The sequence below is a fragment of the Pelobates fuscus genome, chromosome 8, assembly GCF_036172605.1.
Source record: "Pelobates fuscus isolate aPelFus1 chromosome 8, aPelFus1.pri, whole genome shotgun sequence".
NCBI lineage: Eukaryota > Metazoa > Chordata > Amphibia > Anura > Pelobatidae > Pelobates > Pelobates fuscus.
Genome location: NC_086324.1, coordinates 6,275,070 through 6,296,237, shown reverse-complemented (window position 1 = coordinate 6,296,237; position 21,168 = coordinate 6,275,070). Strand labels below are relative to the sequence as shown.

Sequence of the window (21,168 nt, the reverse complement as noted above, 5' to 3'; positions counted from 1 at the left end):
TGATATATTTTTTTCTTTATTTTTGTTTTGTGATACATCATCAATGGAATGTGACTACTAGTTCTACTGGCGATTGCCCCAAATGTATCAATTTAGAACAGAACATTTTTATAAATCACCCCCTGTTTTTGCACCTAAAAATCCTAAACTGCGCGGTGACCACTGTAGGTTCCAGTTTGTGCAGTTGATTGGATTGTGGTGGGGTAAGAACGGTTTGATGCGTTAGATGCACAGGAAAGACACAGGTCAGTGTATTAATTTAAGACACAAATCAGCTGGATTCAGACGTAGGATCTGATATGCATGCAGTAAAGTCTGGTAAAAAATTAAAAACACATAATACATCTTCTTTATTTCACCTTTAATGTGTTACCTACTGGTGAGGCACTCAAAGGGTTAATACCTGCATGGAAAGGAAAACACAGGACACGCGTGTACAGAAAGCATGCTAAGTGCTGTTTATTAATAATGTGAGGAGCTACAGCTGTAGCGCTCTCATCACCGTAACGTTGTACTGTAACAAATTGCCAAAACAATCGTGTAATTGCATTAAAACAAAGTAAACAAGTAAAATGTTCATTTTACTCTTAACGAAGCACATTTAAACACTAGTGACCAAAGCTTTTTACACAGAAGAAACAAACAAACCCTTTCCTTGTTGGGAGCAGCAACCTCCTAGGGGTTTATGCTGGGTGAGGCAGGCAGATTGCACCCCATGTGAACCTTTGAGGGATACATGGGTCCTAGGGAGGAGGGGTAACCCATTCACTGCCATATGTACTGGTAATCAGTGGCCAAGGATTAAAAAATGTCAGTGCCACTGGTGGGGAAGCAATACTCATCCCTTGGTACTGATGGAGTTAAAGAGGAATTACATTTAACCATTTCATTCAATGCTTTACAATACTCTCATAGGGTTAAAAAAAAATTGGCACCAAAACCTTCAGGACCAGATCATGTGGACCGGCTTGGAGGCTGGCATAAGACGTGGAGGGCAGTCTTTTTGGTGAACACAGGCACACCAGTATATGTGGGTAATATTTGGCACAGTGTTCAGAGTTGGATTAAGATAAAGCAAGCTAAAGATCACGTCAGTATTGCAGCCTTAAAGCACAGTGTGGCGTATCGTCAGATCGTGTGTGGACTATCTAGAAGACACATTTTGTGGTTTCAGTCCCATTCTAACAGACACGGCTCCATTCCGGTTTATTTTTCCAAACAATATAAAGCTTTTTTCCACAATAGGATGTGGGTAAAGATCCCGCACAGCACCCAAAACCAAAACAAAAAGAAAACAAGCAAAACACAATTGTGTGTCAATATCACCCGGATATAATGAGTGGCTTTAGAAGTAAAGGAGTTATTTTTGCCATTAAAAGCGAGCCGACCACCTTGGACCCCAAATATTGACCCTATCAGTGCTTAAGGTATGCACTGTTTTTTGCTTGTCAAAGTCTCTGGCAAAGGTTAAAAAGTGCTGTAATTGTACGGATACACACACAGACACACAGGGTGTGACACTGGGCAGGAGGCAGGCTCCACTCACCATTATGGGACCAACACAACGTACACTGACTATAGGGCAATTTACTCATTAGCGAGGGTCATCATGCAACAGTTACGCAATGACTACTTTAAACGGAGAGAAGATCTAGCACAGACTATGTGATACTATGTGATACTAATACTGCAATGCAACCCAAGCCACCATCAGCCAGCCCACTGCTGCCGACTGTGGATGATAGGAACTGAAGCACAGCATGAGTTGGAGGGTAACACAGAGCACAACCAAATCAAAGAGACTGTGGCGCTAAATAATGATGTTACAGGAGGATGGCTGTGCTTAATATGATCACTCCTGTCATTAGTTAATGTGGGGGAAGGTGGTATTCATTCTGCTTAATGTGAGACTTGCTAAGCATAATGGGAGTTAATTGCGCATAATACAGAACGCGAAGAGTAACATTTCTGTATTACATTACTTCTCCCGTAACACAGCCTTACATGCTACACACTTTTTCTATAATGCAGTCTCTCACGTTACAGAATGATCCCATAATGCAGTCTCTCACATTACAGAATGATCCCATAATGCAGTCTCTCACGTTACAGAATGATCCCATAATGCAGTCTCTCACATTACAGAATGATCCTATAATGCAGTCTCTCACATTACAGAATGATCCCATAATGCAGTCTCACACATTATAGAATGATCCCATAATGCAGTCTCTCACGTTACAGAATGATCCCATAATGCAGTCTCTCACATTACAGAATGATCCTATAATACAGTCTCTCACATTACAGAATGATCCCATAATGCAGTCGCACACATTATAGAATGATCCCATAATGCAGTCTCTCACGTTACAGAATGATCCCATAATGCAGTCTCTCACGTTACAGAATGATCCTATAATACAGTCTCTCGCATTACAGAATGATCCCATAATGCAGTCTCTCACATTACAGAATGATCCCATAATGCAGTCTCACACATTATAGAATGATCCCATAATGCAGTCTCTCACGTTACAGAATGATCCCATAATGCAGTCTCTCACATTACAGAATGATCCCATAATGCAGTCTCTCACATTACAGAATGATCCTATAATACAGTCTCTCACATTACAGAATGATCCCATAATGCAGTCTCACACATTATAGAATGATCCCATAATGCAGTCTCTCACATTACAGAATGATCCTATAATACAGTCTCTCACATTACAGAATGATCCCATAATGCAGTCTCTCACATGTTACAGAATGATCCCATAATGCAGTCTCTCACATTACAGAATGATCCCATAATGCAGTCTCTCACGTTACAGAATGATCCCATAATGCAGTCTCTCACATTACAGAATGATCCTATAATACAGTCTCTCACATTACAGAATGATCCTATAATGCAGTCTCACACATTACAGAATGATCGCATGATGCAGTCTCTCACATTTCAGAATGAGCCCATAATGCAGTCTCTCACATTACAGAATGAGCCCATAATGCAGTCTCTCACATTACAGAATGATCCCATAATGCAGTCTTACACATTACAGAATTATCCCATAATGCAGTCTTTCCCGTTACTTGTTACAGTTACTCACATTACAGATTGATCCTGTAATGCAGTTTCTCACATTATAGAATGTTTCCATAATGCAGTTTCTCACATTATAGAATGTTTCCATCATGCAGTTACTCACATTACAGATTGATCCTGTAATGCAGTTTCTCACATTATAGAATATTTCCATAATGCAGTTTCTCACATTACAGATTGATCCTGTAATGCAGTTTCTCACATTATAGAATGTTTCCATAATGCAGTTTCTCACATTATAGAATGTTTCCATCATGCAGTTACTCACATTACAGAATGATCCTGTAATGCAGTTTCTCACATTATAGAATGTTTCCATAATGCAGTTTCTCACATTACAGATTGATCCTGTAATGCAGTTTCTCACATTATAGAATGTTTCCATAATGCAGTTTCTCACATTACAGATTGATCCTGTAATGCAGTTTCTCACATTATAGAATGTTTCCATAATGCAGTTTCTCGCATTACAGATTGATCCTGTAATGCAGTTTCTCACATTATAGAATGTTTCTATAATGCAGTTTCTCACATTATATAATGTTTCCATAATGCAGTTACTCACATTACAGATTGATCCTGTAATGCAGTTTCTCACATCAAGGATTAAGGCAATTATTTAGAACAAGATTATTAATGTGACATTGAGGCCAAATAGCCTTAGAAAGGCTATTTTTGGGGATTGCAGAAAATTGTAATGCATAAACAAACATACTTCATGCTTCACCTCAATCTGCACCAAAATATGTCAAACAAAAAAGTCAAATTGTATTTGCATTTTCCAAACTCACCTGGGAGAGCCACATAATCTCTTCAAAAAGATTTCATATTATAGACATGCCATGTTAGGGTTATTCCTGTTCCCCCTTGTATATCTGCCACGTTAGCATTATTCCTGTCCCCCATTGCATATGTGCCACGTTAAGTATAGTCATGTTCTCCCTTATAGATGTGCCACGTTAAAGATAGTCATGTTCTCCCTTATAGATGTGCCACGTTAAAGATAGTCATGTTCTCCCTTATAGATGTGCCACGTTAAAGATGGTCATGATCTCCCTTATAGATGTGCCACATTAAAGATAGTCATGTTCTCCCTTATAGATGTGCCACGTTAAAGATGGTCATGATCTCCCTTATAGATGTGCCACGTTAAAGATAGTCATGTTCTCCCTTATAGATGTGCCACATTAAAGATAGTCATGTTCTCCCTCATAGATGTGCCACGTTAAGGACCACTGTGTTCCCACTTAAAGACATGACACGGTAACAATAGTCGTGTTTCTCAAACATGCATGAAAGGCACTATGTAGGTACTAAATGCTTAGTGATACTCTGGTGTGCTTTGTGCAGCTGTACAATTTGGGGTAACTCCGACATGAATTACATAATTAATAGTAACACACATCCCTTTAACCCCCTATTGTCCCCCAGACAGAGTGGCTCCCATCCGGCTGCTCTGATGCTGGAACAGGGTTCTGTGGAATCTGCCAGGGGTTGGGCTCAAAATATGAATACTGCAAAGAGCTGGGACAGTCAATCTCAAACTGTGAATATATTTTACTGGATCACCCCAAGGTCTCTGCATTTGGGTCTTCCTGTTTGGGGAACCCCCTTTTTGTGATACGACCAGAAACATGTCCAACATGAGATCCTTATTCACTCCTCTTCTTCCTCCTCCTCCTCCTCCTCCTCCTCCTCTTCTTCTTCCTCTTCCTCCTCCTCCTCCTCCTCCTCTTCTCCCTCCGCTGCCATGACTTCCACAATTAGCTCTGCGGTGCAGGATGCCTCTCCCTGGCTGTTGATGGCTTTGCAGATATATTTGGCATCATCATCCCCACATACTTCTGATATAATGAGAGAGCAGTTACCATCCTCGTCATATTCTATCTGGAAGTGACGAGATTCTTTGATTGGCTGCTCATCCTTGTACCAAATCACCTCCGGGTCAGGGTGACCTGCAAGATTCAGAGAAAAATGGACCCTGTTACTCCATGGTATGAGCACACCTCCCCAACACCATTGCACACTTTACAATATTCTTAAAGGGACACTATAGTCACCAAAACAACTTTAGCTTAATGAAGCAGTTTTGGTGTATAGAACATGCCCCTGCAGTCTCACTTCTACATTCTCTACTATTTAGGACTTTGTTTGGACAAATTGAAGAGTTAGATAATCTACTAGTTGAAGAAATAGCTAAAATGACAATGAAGGGGGAAGTTATCATCATGGGTGACTTTAATCTTCCTGATGTGAATTGGAAAACAAAAATAGCTACTTGTGCCAGGAGCACACATATTCTAAACTCCCTACTGGGATTGTCTCTAAAACAAGTCGTTGAGGAGCCAACTCGTAAAGAGGCCATACTAGATTTAGTGTTAACAAATGGAGATTTGGTATCAGATATTACTGTAGGTGAAAGTTTAGGATCCAGTGATCATCAGTCAGTGTGGTTTAATATAAGAACAGTGACTGAGTCACACCACACAAAAACAAAAGTTTTAGACTTTAGAAAAACAGACTTTTCTAAAATTAGAATATGTGTAAAGGAGTCATTATCAGACTGGAGCAATTTATATGGAGTCCAAAAGAAATGGGATTATTTAAAAGCTGCACTACTGAAGGCAACAGAAAATTGCATTAGGCTTGTCAGTAAAAGCAAAAAATTCAAGAAACCACTGTGGTACTCCGCAGATGTGGCCAAAATAGTAAAAAACAAAAAGTTAGCATTTAGTCATTATAAAAAAACCCAGAGTGAGGAAGACAGAATGACCTATAAGATTAGGCAGAAAGAGGCTAAGCAAGTTATAAGAGCTTCCAAATCCCACACAGAAGAGAAAATAGCACAGTCAGTGAAAAAGGGGGACAAAACTTTTTTTAGATACATAAATGAGAAAAGAAAAGTAAAACAAGGATTAGTTAGATTAAAAACAAAAGAAGGAAGGTATGTAGATGAGGATAAAGGTCTAGCTGACTGCCTCAATGAATATTTTTGTTCGGTATTTACAGATGAAAATGAAGGAAAGGGACCTCAGTTAAGAAAAAGGATAAATGAGTCATTTATTACACGTGAGTTTACAGAGGAAGAGGTTCTATTTCAACTGTCAAAAGTAAAGACAAATAAGTCAATGGGACCTGATGGAATACACCCAAAGCTATTAAAAGAGCTTAGTGGTGTACTAGCAAAACCATTAACAGATTTATTTAACCAATCATTGATAACAGGAGTAGTCCCAGAAGATTGGAAGTTAGCGAATGTTGTGCCCATTCACAAGAAAGGTAATAGGGAGGAGTCGGGCAACTATAGGCCAGTAAGCCTTACTTCAGTAGTGGGGAAAGTGATGGAAACCATGTTAAAGGATAGGATTGTTGAACATCTAAAAACACATGGATTTCAAGACCAGAGACAACATGGGTTTACTTCAGGGAGATCATGCCAAACTAATCTTGTTGATTTTTTTGATTGGGTAACTAAAATTATAGATCAGGGTGGTGCAGTAGACATTGCTTACCTAGATTTCAGTAAGGCTTTTGACACTGTTGCACATAGAAGGCTTATCAATAAACTACAATCTTTGAGTTTGGATTCCAATATTGTTGAATGGGTAAGGCAGTGGCTGAGTGACAGGCAACAGAGGGTTGTAGTCAATGGAGTATATTTGAAGCTTGGGCTTGTCACCAGTGGGGTACCTCAGGGATCTGTACTTGGACCCATTCTCTTTAATATTTTTATTAGTGATATTGCAGAAGGTCTTGATGGTAAGGTGTGTCTTTTTGCGGATGATACTAAGATATGTAACAGGGTTGATGTTCCAGGAGGGATAAGCCAAATGGAAAATGATTTAGGTAAACTAGAAAAATGGTCAGAGTTGTGGCAACTGACATTTAATGTGGATAAGTGCAAGATAATGCATCTTGGATGTAAAAACCCAAGGGTAGAGTACAAAATATTTGATAGAGTCCTAACCTCAACATCTGAGGAAAGGGATTTAGGGGTGATTATTTCTGATGACTTAAAGGTAGGCAGACAATGTAATAGAGCAGCAGGAAATGCTAGCAGAATGCTTGGTTGTATAGGGAGAGGTATTAGCAGTAGAAAGAGGGAAGTGCTCATGCCATTGTACAGAACACTGGTGAGACCCCACTTGGAGTACTGTACACAGTACTGGAGACCATATCTTCAGAAGGATATTGATACCTTAGAGAGAGTTCAAAGAAGGGCTACTAAACTGGTTCATGGATTGCAGGATAAAACTTACCAGGAAAAGTTAAAGGATCTTAACATGTATAGCTTGGAGGAAAGACAAGACAGGGGGGATATGATAGAAACATTTAAATACATAAAGGGAATCAACACAGTAAAGGAGGAGACTATATTTAAAACAAGAAAAACTACCACAACAAGAGGACATAGTCTTAAATTAGAGGGACAAAGGTTTAAAAAAAAATATCAGGAAGTATTACTTTACTGAGAGGGTAGTGGATGCATGGAATAGCCTTCCAGCTGAAGTGGTAGAGGTTAACACAGTAAAGGAGTTTAAGCATGCGTGGGATAGGCATGAGGCTATCCTAACTATAAGATAAGGCCAGGGACTAATGAAAGTATTTAGAAAATTGGGCAGACTAGATGAGCCGAATGGTTCTTATCTGCCGTCACATTCTATGTTTCTATGTTTCTTTTGTATGCAGCCACAGCCACAGCTCCCCTGCTTGTCACTCCCACAGTCTGCATGAAAAAAATGTTTCACTTTCAATCAGATGTAACTACTTAAAATCTCCTGCTCTGTAAACTGAACTTTATTTACATACATGAGGCTCTTGAAAGGTATAGAATGTTATTAACAGAGCAGGACATAATACATTCTAAATTAAACAGAATTTTCAATACAGGACGTATAAACATTAGATCACTATACAGGAAGTGTTTAGGAAGGCGGTTAAGTTAGATGCAGGGAGATGTGACTGGGGCTGTGTAATTAAAGTGATTTAACTCCTAAATGGCAGAGAATTGAGCAGTGAAACTGCAGGGGCATGATCTATACACCAAAACTGCTTCAATAAGCTAAAGTTGTTTTGGTGACTATAGTGTCCCTTTAACCCCTTAAGGACACATGACATGTGTGACACGTCATGATTCCCTTTTATTCCAGAAGTTTGGTCCTTAAGGGGTTAAATTTCCCTTCAGAGAGGGAAGAGCAGCACAAAGGCATTCCAGATAAAATCAACTAAGAACATCTAGTGGCCCATAATTTCATCTGCACCTAAAACACAATGGTCCTCTTCAACTTTTCCCAAACTATGATGAACCTGGGTTTTAACCATTTCAGCTATTAATAGTCCTTGTTAGTACTGCGTCCAGGTATTAACAGTCCCAGGTAGTACTGGGTCCAGGTATTAATAGTCCCAGTACATACTGCACCCAGGTATTAATGGTCCCAGGCAGTACTGCGTCCAGGTATTAATAGTCCCAGGTAGAACTGCGTCCAGGTATTAATAGTCCCAGGCAGTACATGGTCCAGGTATTAATATTCCCAGGTAATACTGCATCCAGTTATTAATAGTCCCAGGTAATACTGCATCCAGGTATTAATAGTCCCAGGTAATTCTGCATCCAGATATGAATAGTCCCAGGTAATACTGCATCCAGGTAGTAATAGTCCCAGGTAGTACTGGGTCCAGATATTAATAGTCCCAGGTAATACTGCATCCAGGTATTAATAGTCCCAGGCAGAACTGGGTCCAGGTATTAATAGTCCCAGTAAATACTGCGTCCAGGTATTAATAGGCCCAGGTAGTACTGTGTCCAGGTATTAATAGTCCCAGGTAATACTGCGTCCAGGTATCAATAGTCCCAGGCAGTACTGGGTCCAGGTATTAATAGTCCTTGGTAGTACTGGGTACAGGTATCAATAGTCCTTGGTAGTACTGGGTACAGGTATTAATAGTCCCAGGTAATACTGGGTACAGGTATTAATAGTCCCAGGTAGTACTGGGTCCAGGTATTAATAGTCCTAGGTAATACTGCGTCCAGGTCATAATAGTCCCAGGCAGTACTGCGTCCAGGTATTAATAGTCCTTGGTAGTACTGGGTCCAGGTATTAAGAGTCCTAGGTAATACTGCGTCCAGGTAGTACTGCGTACAGGTATCAATAGTCCCAGGCAGTACTGCGTCCAAGTATTAATAGTCCCAGGTAATACTGGGTCCAGGTATTAATAGTCACAGGCAGTAATGCATCCGGGTATTAATAGTCCCAGGCAGTACTGCGTACAGGTAGTAATAGTCCTTGGTAGTACTGCATCCAGTTATTAATATTCCAAGGCAGTACTGCATCCAGGTATTAATAGTCCCCGGTAATATTGCGTCCAGGTATTAATAGTCCCAGGTATTTCTGGGCCGAGGTATTAATACTCACAGGTAGTACTGCGTCCAGGTATTAATAGTACCAGGTAGTACTGTGTCCAGGTATTAATAGTCCCAGGTAATATTGTGTCCAGGTATTAATAGTCCCAGGTATTTCTGGGCCGAGGTATTAATACTCACAGGTAGTACTGCGTCCAGGTATTAATCGTCCCAGGTAGTACTGCGTCGAGGTATTAATCGTCCTAGGTAGTACTACATCCAGGCATTAGTAGTCCCAGGTAGTACTGGTTCCACATAGTCCTAGTCCCTGGTAGTACTGCGTCCAGGTAGTAACAGTCCCAGGTAGTACTGTGTCCAGGTAATATTGTGTCCAGGTATTAATAGTCCCAGGTATTTCTGGGCCGAGGTATTAATACTCACAGGTAGTACTGCGTCCAGGTATTAATAGTCCCAGGTAGTACTGTGTCCAGGTATTAATAGTCCCAGGTAATATTGTGTCCAGGTATTAATAGTCCCAGGTATTTCTGGGCCGAGGTATTAATACTCACAGGTAGTACTGCGTCCAGGTATTAATAGTCCCAGGTAGTACTGTGTCCAGGTATTAATAGTCCCAGGTAATATTGTGTCCAGGTATTAATAGTCCCAGGTATTTCTGGGCCGAGGTATTAATACTCACAGGTGGTACTGCGTCCAGGTATTAATCGTCCCAGGTAGTACTGCGTCGAGGTATTAATAGTCCTAGGTAGTACTACATCCAGGCATTAGTAGTCCCAGGTAGTACTGGTTCCACATAGTCCTAGTCCCTGGTAGTACTGCGTCCAGGTAGTAACAGTCCCAGGTAGTACTGTGTCCAGGTATTAATAGTCCCAGGTAATATTGTGTCCAGGTATTAATAGTCCCAGGTATTTCTGGGCCGAGGTATTAATACTCACAGTTAGTACTGCGTCCAGGTATTAATAGTCCCAGGTAGTACTGTGTCCAGGTATTAATAGTCCCAGGTAATATTGTGTCCAGGTATTAATAGTCCCAGGTATTTCTGGGCCGAGGTATTAATACTCACAGGTAGTACTGCGTCCAGGTATTAATAGTCCCAGGTAGTACTGTGTCCAGGTATTAATAGTCCCAGGTAATATTGTGTCCAGGTATTAATAGTCCCAGGTATTTCTGGGCCGAGGTATTAATACTCACAGGTAGTACTGCGTCCAGGTATTAATCGTCCCAGGTAGTACTGCGTCGAGGTATTAATCGTCCTAGGTAGTACTACATCCAGGCATTAGTAGTCCCAGGTAGTACTGGTTCCACATAGTCCTAGTCCCTGGTAGTACTGCGTCCAGGTAGTAACAGTCCCAGGTAGTACTGTGTCCAGGTATTAATAGTCCCAGGTAATATTGTGTCCAGGTATTAATAGTCCCAGGTATTTCTGGGCCGAGGTATTAATACTCACAGGTAGTACTGCGTCCAGGTATTAATAGTACCAGGTAGTACTGTGTCCAGGTATTAATAGTCCCAGGTAATATTGTGTCCAGGTATTAATAGTCCCAGGTATTTCTGGGCCGAGGTATTAATACTCACAGGTAGTACTGCGTCCAGGTATTAATAGTCCCAGGTAGTACTGTGTCCAGGTATTAATAGTCCCAGGTAATATTGTGTCCAGGTATTAATAGTCCCAGGTATTTCTGGGCCGAGGTATTAATACTCACAGGTGGTACTGCGTCCAGGTATTAATCGTCCCAGGTAGTACTGCGTCGAGGTATTAATAGTCCTAGGTAGTACTACATCCAGGCATTAGTAGTCCCAGGTAGTACTGGTTCCACATAGTCCTAGTCCCTGGTAGTACTGCGTCCAGGTAGTAACAGTCCCAGGTAGTACTGTGTCCAGGTATTAATAGTCCCAGGTAATATTGTGTCCAGGTATTAATAGTCCCAGGTATTTCTGGGCCGAGGTATTAATACTCACAGGTAGTACTGCGTCCAGGTATTAATAGTCCCAGGTAGTACTGTGTCCAGGTATTAATAGTCCCAGGTAATATTGTGTCCAGGTATTAATAGTCCCAGGTATTTCTGGGCCGAGGTATTAATACTCACAGGTAGTACTGCATCCAGGTATTAATCGTCCCAGGTAGTACTGCGTCGAGGTATTAATAGTCCTAGGTAGTACTACATCCAGGCATTAGTAGTCCCAGGTAGTACTGGTTCCACATAGTCCTAGTCCCTGGTAGTACTGAGTCCAGGTATTAATAGTCCCAGGCAGTACTGGGTCTAGCTATTAATAGTCCCAGGTAATACTGCATCCGGGTATTAATATTCCCAGGTAGTACTGCGCCCAGGTATTAATAGTCCCAGGTAATACTGCGCCCAGGTATTAATAGCCCCAGGTAATGCTGCGTCCAGGTATTAATAGTTCTCGGTAGTACTGGGTACAGGTATTAATAGTCCCAGATAGCACTGCGTCCAGGTATCAATAGTCCCAGGCAGTACTGCGTCCAGGTATTAATAGTCCCAGGTAATACTGCATCCAGGTATTTATAGTCCCAGGTAGTACTGGGTCCAGGTCTTTATCGTCCCAGGTTATGCTGCGTCCAGGTATTAATAGTCCCAGGTAGTACTGCGTTGAGGTATTAATAGTCCCAGGCAGTACTGGGTCCAGGTATTAATAGTCCTTGGTAGTACTGATCCCAGGTATTAATAGTCCTTGGTAGTACTGCATGCAGGTATTATTTTCCAAGGCAGTACTGCATCCAGGTATTAATAGTCCTAGGTAGTACTGATCCCAGGTAGTACTAGTCCCTGGTAGTACTGCGTCCAGGTACTAATAGTCCCAGGTAGTACTGGTCCCAGGTAGTACTAGTCCCTGGTAGTACTGCATCCAGGTACTAATAGTCCCAGGTAGTACTGTGTCCAGTTAATAATAGTCCTAGGTAGTACTGGTCCCAGGTAGTAATAGTCCTAGGTAGTACTGGTCCCAGGTAGTACTAGGTCCAGGTATTAATAGTCCTTGGTAGTACTGCATGCATGTATTAATAGTCCCAGGCAGTACTGCATCCAGGTATTAATAGTCCTAGGTAGTACTGCGTACAGGTAGTACTAGTCCCTGGTAGTACTGAGTCCAGTTATTAATAGTCCCAGGCAGTACTGGGTCCAGGTATTAATAGTCCTTGGTAGTACTGCATGCATGTATTAATAGTCCCAGGCAGTACTGCATCCAGGTATTAATAGTCCTAGGTAGTACTGCGTACAGGTAGTACTAGTCCCTGGTAGTACTGAGTCCAGGTACTAATAGTCCCAGGTACTAATAGTCCCAGGCAGTACTGGGTCTAGCTAATAATAGTCCCAGGTAATACTGTGTCTGGGTATTAATAGTCCTGGGTATTAATAGCCCCATGCAGTACTGCATGCAGGTATTAATAGTCCTTGTCAGTACTGAGTCCAGGTACTAATAGTCCCAGGTAGTACTGGTCCCAGGTAGTACTAGTCCCTGGTAGTACTGAGTCCAGGTACTAATAGTCCCAGGTAGTACTGGTCCCAGATAGTACTAGTCCCTGGTAGTACTGAGTTCAGGTACTAATAGTCCCCGGTAGTACTGGGCCCAGGCATTAATAGTCCGTGTTAATACTGCGTCCAGGTATTAATAGCCCCATGCAGTACTGCATGCAGGTATTAATAGTCCTTGTTAGTACTATGTCCGGGTATAAATAGTCCCAGGTAGTACTGGGCCCAGGCATTAATAGTCCCAGGCAGTACTGGGTCTAGCTATTAATAGTCCCAGGTAATACTGCGTCCGGGTATTAATAGTCCGTGTTAATACTGCGTCCAGGTATTAATAGTCCTTGTTAATACTGCGTCCAGGTATTAATAGCCCCATGCAGTACTGCATGCAGGTATTAATAGTCCTTGTTAGTACTGTGTCCGGGTATAAATAGTCCCAGGCAGTACTGTGTCCAGGTATTAATATTCCTTGGTAGTACTGTGTCCAGGTATTAATATTCCTTGGTAGTACTGTGTCCAGGTATTAATATTCCTTGGTAGTACTGCGTCCAGGTATTAATATTCCTTGGTAGTACTGTGTCCAGGTATTAATATTCCTTGGTAGTACTGCGTCCGGGTATTAATATTCCTTGGTAGTACTGTGTCCAGGTATTAATATTCCTTGGTAGTACTGCGTCCGGGTATTAATATTCCTTGGTAGTACTGTGTCCAGGTATTAATATTCCTTGTTAGTACTGTGTCCAGGTATTAATATTCCTTGGTAGTACTGCGTCCAGGTATTAATATTCCTTGGTAGTACTGTGTCCAGGTATTAATATTCCTTGGTAGTACTGCGTCCGGGTATTAATATTCCTTGGTAGTACTGCGTCCGGGTATTAATATTCCTTGGTAGTACTGTGTCCAGGTAGTAATATTCCTTGTTAGTATTGTGTTAATAAACATTTTCCTATTATACGTTATGGAAAGCATAAAGATAAACATTTCTGAAACTGCCTTTATACTGGGAACTTACTATAATCCATGTACCCCGCACTCAGTATCAGTATCTTTTTTTATGTTTGTTGTGTCTAAAAACCTTAACAAAATGTACAACATTACCTTCAATCCTGCATTCGAATCGTGCTGCGCTCCCTTCTACTACCTCAATATCTTGAATGGTCTGGGTAAAAACTGGGGCGAGTGGTGGCCTCTCCTCGCTCACAGCTTCCAGGAAGGCCTGGTTATCATCTGCGGGAAAAAAGAAAGTGTTAAACATCTCAGAGAACTCTCCGCCACGTCCCCTCATCCGCCAGGGAATGGGGAGCCGAATGAAAGCTTTGTGTTTAAAGGTTACCCATGGGATTCAATAACCTACACAGGACCATGAATGGGGACTATAACATCAACGTTGGTTCATCTGGTACGACCCATGCTTCTGCATACAGTACTTACAGTTTGTGGCTGATTATTTTATCTTTTTCTCGAGTCGCAGTTTACTAGACAAACTTTGCTTTGTTTTTGTTACTCTGAACGTTATCAAAATGTTCAAAGAATAATTTCCTGCACGGTGTAATGCTGGGACATACTGTAGAAATCCCACACTGTGATTGGCTGCTGAAATCACATGATCACTGTAGCCCTGTTTTTATGGCGGTAACTGTTGCAGAGCGTTAGAAGATGGTTAGAACGTGGCCGTCTCCGCGCTAAGACATCGCCACACAGAGGTAATTACAACTGGAAATATTGTTTTAAACCAATCTATTGAGAGCATTGGGACAGTGTGATTTTACTCTGCCTTCCACTATCCAGTAACAGTTCCCCATCTGGTTTTTTAATGGATGCCATGACTGTCTGTGTTAAAGTACCTTCATTTGTCTCGGGTTCTGTAGACAGCGGGCTGGTTGGGGAACTACCCGAAGACTTCCGTCCACTTAAACCAGAGATCATGGCCATGGAGGAGAGACGGCCAATAGCTCTCACTGCGTGGCCCGTTTTCTGAAAATCAAAATGTGTGTTAGAGGTGTTCTCCCCGCCAGTTAATGTGAAATGTATGTGTCTGCCTTTAATATTCATTCATATATACCTGCCACTTCCGCCGTGCCATATACTTCTTCATCCTCTCCTTAGACAGCTTTTTGGCTTCCATAGTGCTTGTGTCCTGCTGCAGCCAGTTATGCTGAAGACACTCGGTGCAATTCAACCGACTCCTGCTCAGAAAATAGGATCATAAAACCACAGATGGCCAAACATATAGTGTCTATAGAAGACCCGTTATCTGCAGGGCCTGCTATGTATTAACAACCCTGTATATACTGTGTATAGGGCCTGCTATGTATTAACCCTGTATATACTGTGTATAGGGGCCCGGTATGTATTAACCCTGTATATACTGTGTATAGGGCCTGCTATGTATTAACCCTGTATATACTGTGTATAGGGCCCCCTATGTATTAACCCTGTATATACTGTTTATCGGGGCCCACTATGTATTAACCCTGTATATACTGTGTATAGGGCCCGCTATGTATTAACCCTGTATATACTGTGTATAGGGCCCGCTATGTATTAACCCTGTATATACTGTTTATAGGGGCCCGCTATGTATTAACCCTGTATATACTGTGTATAGTGGACCCTTTAACAGAAAGCATCATGTTAATTGGTTACTGGGCCTAAAACAGTGAAATAAGAAAGATATCTAGTTAGTGCACCTCACAAAGTAAAAATGTCCTGGAAGTATGTGTAGCACAAGGTAGCGGACAGTAAAAGGTGCACAATGTAAAGGATGGGGGTTGGACTCACTTCATATCTTTCTTTAACAAACAGCTGATAAAGGTCTTCGCCTCCTCGGATATTTCATCAAATGCTTCATCGTCAAAGTCCCAGGTTGCTGACGTCACATTGGCGAGAGTCTCATTGTCATTGTCCCCCATGAAAGGGGAAAGTCCACTCACCCTGTAACAAAAAGATAGATATGGGCCACAGAAACACAACAACGTGCCACAGAAACACAACAACGTGCCACAGAAACACAACAACGTGCCACAGAAACACCGCAGTGTGCCACAGGAAGCCTTCACAATCCAAAGGGAGCTGTAGAGATTTATTAGTTAAAGCTAAGACTTTATCCTTGGTGGGGTCCATGACCTTCATGCTACAGACGGCCTTCAGAAACTTACAACCGGTATTAACCATGAGCACATTGTATTGTTATTACCCTGTGAGCTTTTCCTGTTTGATTTAGCTCCTTTTTATTGGTATCAGCTTGTGAGGATTTTTAACGAGTCCTGGCAAGTATTTAATTGATTTATTCACTGGGTTCACTAGGGGGATTCACACTCAACCAACAATCCCATGTTCTCCTAATGCTAAGGAAATAATAATAATGTTTTATGTGTAATACATAGGGTTTTTATTTTATTTGGGAGTAATTATAGGATATTTCTACTTTATGGTCCCTTTAATAAAAAATAATAACTGACTGCTGTTTTTTTTTTTTTTTTTTTTTAACATATATAGAATTTAATCTGCACCTCAAGCTGTTAGTTTTGTTTGGATTTTGAAGGACTCCAAGCATCATAAACACAATGCCCTCACCATAGGTTATTCGGAACCTCTTTATAGGTTATTCGGAACCTCACCACAGGTCATACGGAACCTCACCACAGGTCATACGGAACCTCACCACAGGTCATACGGAACCTCACCACAGGTCATACTTAACCTCACCACAGGTTATACAGAACCTCTTAATAGGTTATTCGGAACCTCACCAACGGTCATATGGAACCTCACCCCAGGTCATATGGAACCTCACCACAGGTTATACAGAACCTCTTTATAAGTTATTCGGAACCTCACCACAAGTCATGCGGAACCTAACCACAGGTTATACGGAACCTCAACGCAGTTTATACAGAACCTCTTTATAGGTTATTCAGAACCTCACCACAGGTCATACGGAACCTCACCACAGGTCATACGGAACCTCACCACAGGTCATACGGAACCTCACCACAGGTCATACGGAACCTCACCACAGGTTATACGGAACCTCACCACAGGTTATACGGAACCTCACCACAGGTTATACGGAACCTCTTGTCATTACTATATGACCCAACACGCAGAACTATGTAATACACAATAAACGACGATAACTTATACTGGGCCTTAGAATGCCCGGACTTAACGTAAATACACCCTGTTCCAAATTATTATGCAAATTCTATTTAAGTGTCACAAAGATTAAATATTTTGTTTTTCAATTTAACTCATGGGTGGCATTGTGTCTCAGGGCTATTTTGATCACTGAAAACAATCTCGGACACCTGTGATAATTAGATTGCCAGGTGAGCCCAATTTAAGGAAAAACTACTAAAGGAGGGTGTTCCACATTATTAAGCAGAGCACCATTTTCATGCAATATGGGGAAGAAAAAGGATCTCTCTGCTGCCGAAAAGAGTGAAATAGTTCAATGCCTTGGACGAGGTATGAAAACATTAGATATTTCACGAAAATAGTGCGATGATCACGCGTAACAACCCCTGGATGTTGGGCTAAGGTAACATCCCCAGGACGTACTTGGAAACCAGAGTAATCTGAATGTACCTTTCCTGGTTAAATACTTTGTTATTATTATTTGTGGTTGATTCAGAGCACAGACGGGTTCGTGCAGATAAAGGCACATTGAGGAAGATTTCTGCCAGATCCATGCATCGGATCAAGAGAACAGCTGCGAAAATACCATTACATAGCAGCAAACAGATATTTGAAGCTGCTGGTGTCTCTGGAGTCCCACGAACATCTAGGTGTAGAGTCCTCCAGAGTCTTGCAACTGTGCATAAACCTTCTATTCGGCCACCACTAACTGAAAAATATCATTTGCATAATAATTTGGAACAGGGTGTTAAGAATGGTCAAAATACTAGCCGAGGTCAGGGACACAGAAAGAGACACAACGAGGAAACAAGCCAAAAGTCAATGATACCAAAAATACGGGAAAGTCAAAATACAAGCCAAAGTCAAATACCAAAAAGAACTAGAATAGGAACGCACTCTCTGTTAACCAACTTGTGGAAACCACGACAGGGCACTGACCAAATGCTATTTTGAGTTTAAATAACCCCCCTAAGGCTATGATTGATTGTACATAGCCTTCGTGTGCATGACATCACACGCACGTCTGCGCCATCTTTGTTGAGGACGGAGGCGGGGCTACATAGTTTCTTGGGACCGCAGCGACCATCGTTCATTAGAACGCCGCACCGGTCGGGGATCGCTCCATGAGGGTGCTGAATAACGAGCTGATTTGCCTTAGGTAAGTTTTTATTATTTTTAACAGCATGACCGCATCGATTGGATGTGGCCACGCTGTATGAAGGCGCGGGGGACGTGACACCTCTCCACAGGTTATACGGAACCTCTCCACAGGTTATACGGAACCTCTCCACATGTTATACGGAACCTCACCACAGGTCGTACGGAACCTCACCACAGGTCGTACAGAATCTCACCAAAGGTCGTACGGAACCTCACCGTAGGTCGTACGGAACCTCACCGTAGGTCGTACGGAACCTCACCGTAGGTCGTACGGAACCTCACTTGTAGGTCGTACTGAACCGCTCCATAAGTCGTACTGAACCGCTCCGTAAGTCGTTTAGAACCCCTCCGTAGGTTATACAGAACTTCTCCACAGGTTGTCTCTCCATAGGTTATACAGAACCCCTCCATAGGTTATACAGAACCTCTCCATAGGTTGTACAGAACCCCTTTTTAGGTTATACATAACTCTCCTGTGTTGCCCTTGGTGATGGGTGGGGGGGTGTTTTGTGTCACTAAGTATGTCTGTCCGTGTGTGTCAAATCAGTGAGTGCATGTGTGTGTCCATTTCCTCTGTGTGTGTGTGTGTGTGTGTGTCAGATTCCTCTGTGTGTAAATGTGTGTCAGTGTCCTCTGTGTGTAACTATGTATGTGTTTATTATATTTTCATTTTGTGACTTTTATACTTCACATTAACATTTCATACACTCCTCCTTACATACACAATATTCACATTATGTCATTTATTTTAAAACTATTTCTTCACTACCTTTAATCAGGCTTATTCTTCGGTATGGGATTAACTTAAATATCAGTGTGTACACGTTTAATTTGGAATGGAAATCAATATAAACTACTTTCTCGAGGTGTACTTCTTTGTAAAAGGTTGAGAACACAGACTAGTCCAATGCACACTTGCTGATAAACAATGAGAAAGTAATTGAGACAAATAATTGTCTATTAATCCCCATAACTGACAGTAAAAGACAATAATTTTTCTCAATTAGTCAGTTATAGGGATTCTAACCTACATGTACCTGCAGAATCAGCCACTAGAGGGCAGCAGCTGATAGGAGAGATGTAGTATGTTACAAATACAGTGGTACCTCGGTTTTCGATTTTAATGCGCTCTCCCGGACGTTTTGCATTGCAAAAAATTCGTAAACCGAAACGCGGTTTCCCTATAGGAATGCATTGAAAACTAATTGATCCATTCTGGAGGTCAGAAAAAAGTTTTTAGGTATAAATACTGTACAGGGACATGATTAATCAAGCAATAACATTTCAAACATCCAACTTCAACTTTTAAAAGATCCCACATCAACTTTTTAAACATGGCAGACTTCTCAAACATGGTACAATACACTTCAATGTACAGTACTGTACATAAATCACACGTGAGCAGGGAAAACATGGAAAACGTCAACTGTTAAACAAGAGGAGGAGGAGGGCTACTGGGCAGCTCTAACACAAGCAGGTTCTTCATGTCTAGGCTGTTTTTGTAGGAACCTTTCCATTGTCTGCTGCCTCTGGCGCCTTTTAAGCATCCCTCGGAAAGGGGAGATGATGTCGGTGTCAAAACTGTTCACAAGTTTCTGGGCTAGAGCCTTATCTGGGTGTTGCTGCTGTACAGAAGTCTGTAGGTTTACCCAAATTTGGCATGCCTTCTTGAGTTCCATGGAAGAGAGCTGTTCCTCACTCATTTCTTCCTCCTCAAATGAGATCTGCTCCTCCATCGCCTCTTTCTGCAGTTCCACCAGGTCCTCGGTGGTTAGCTCACGGTCATGTCCCTCCACCAGCTCGCAGACATCCTCCTCAGTCACCTTCAGGCCCGTGGTCTTCCCCAAGGTAACAATCTCCTCCAACCCTGTTGACTCTGGTGCAGGTGCAGAAGCATTGGAGGCAGGTTTCACAACACAGTCTGGCAACAGGTTGCGCCAAGCAGAATTTAGTTTTGTCTGGCTGGCCCAGGCAATGGTGATAATCTGCAGACAGCTCACGATGTCCTGGAGAGTGAGGCTTGATCGATGTGTCATCTCAAAGCATCGCCTTGTGTTTGTTGAAGGCCCGTGGGTTCTCTGAATGGTAGACGAGCAGGGGCTTGATCTTAAGGTCCCCACTGGCATTGACGCAGAACAAGAGGGTGAGACGGTCCTTCATCAGCTTGTGGCAATGAGGTCTCCTCTTCCGTGATGAAGGTATGCTTTGGCATCCTCTTCCAGATGAGCCCAGTCTCGTCGCAGTTGAAGACCTGCTAAGGAAGGTAGCCCTCTGAAACCGGAACTCAGTAGCAAATTCCTCAGCTGCAGTAACATTGGAACTCGCTGCCTCTCCATGCCTGACCACGCTGTGGATGCCAGATCTGGTCTTGTACCTTTCGAACCATCCCCTGCATCGGCTGACGTTCCTGGCTGTTGGTTGAGGTCAGTGTGCAAGGCCTTGGCTTTTTCACAGATGATCGCCTCGGTCACTATGTCCCCTGCACGCCGCTTCTGTTCAATCCAGAGCTGGAGCAACTTTTCGAACCTCCTCCACGAACAGGTGGCTGTTGCTTGGAGACCCTGGTGACTCCCTTGGCTGTATCTCTCTGTTATCTCTGTATTCCTCCTTCATGCTTCCTGATGATTTCTTTCTTGACCTTCGAGCAGAATCATCTCCTTCTTCCCAGCTTTATTTTGCACTTGTGACATGGTCATTCAAATGGTGTTTAAAGCCCACTATTCCCCACAATTTACTTTTTGAGGGCATTTTGGCAATATATCCTTGCAATTTTTTTGATTAGCTGTCCAAAATTATCCCCCCCCCCCCCCCAATTATCCCCCCCCCCCCTCCCCCCCAAAAAAAGCAGATACCTATCTGAAACTGTTTGTAATAATAGTTTCAATGATACTGTGAATTGAATTGCT

At 42.1% G+C, this 21,168-nt stretch overlaps 1 protein-coding gene across 1 annotated transcript in view; it reads right to left on the bottom strand.

The window, feature by feature from the left end:
* Window positions 1-435: 435 nt before the first annotated feature.
* The window catches only part of MYLK (myosin light chain kinase), a 246,733-nt gene continuing 226,000 nt past the window's right edge, over window positions 436-21,168 (bottom strand). The window contains exons 28-32 of the mRNA XM_063429182.1: window positions 15,743-15,895; window positions 15,024-15,147; window positions 14,806-14,935; window positions 14,060-14,188; window positions 436-5,070 (exon numbers count right to left, since the gene is read on the bottom strand). Of these exons, the coding sequence (XP_063285252.1) occupies window positions 4,772-5,070; window positions 14,060-14,188; window positions 14,806-14,935; window positions 15,024-15,147; window positions 15,743-15,895 (835 nt within the window). The 3' untranslated portion in view covers window positions 436-4,771. The remainder of the gene's footprint in view (window positions 5,071-14,059; window positions 14,189-14,805; window positions 14,936-15,023; window positions 15,148-15,742; window positions 15,896-21,168) is intronic.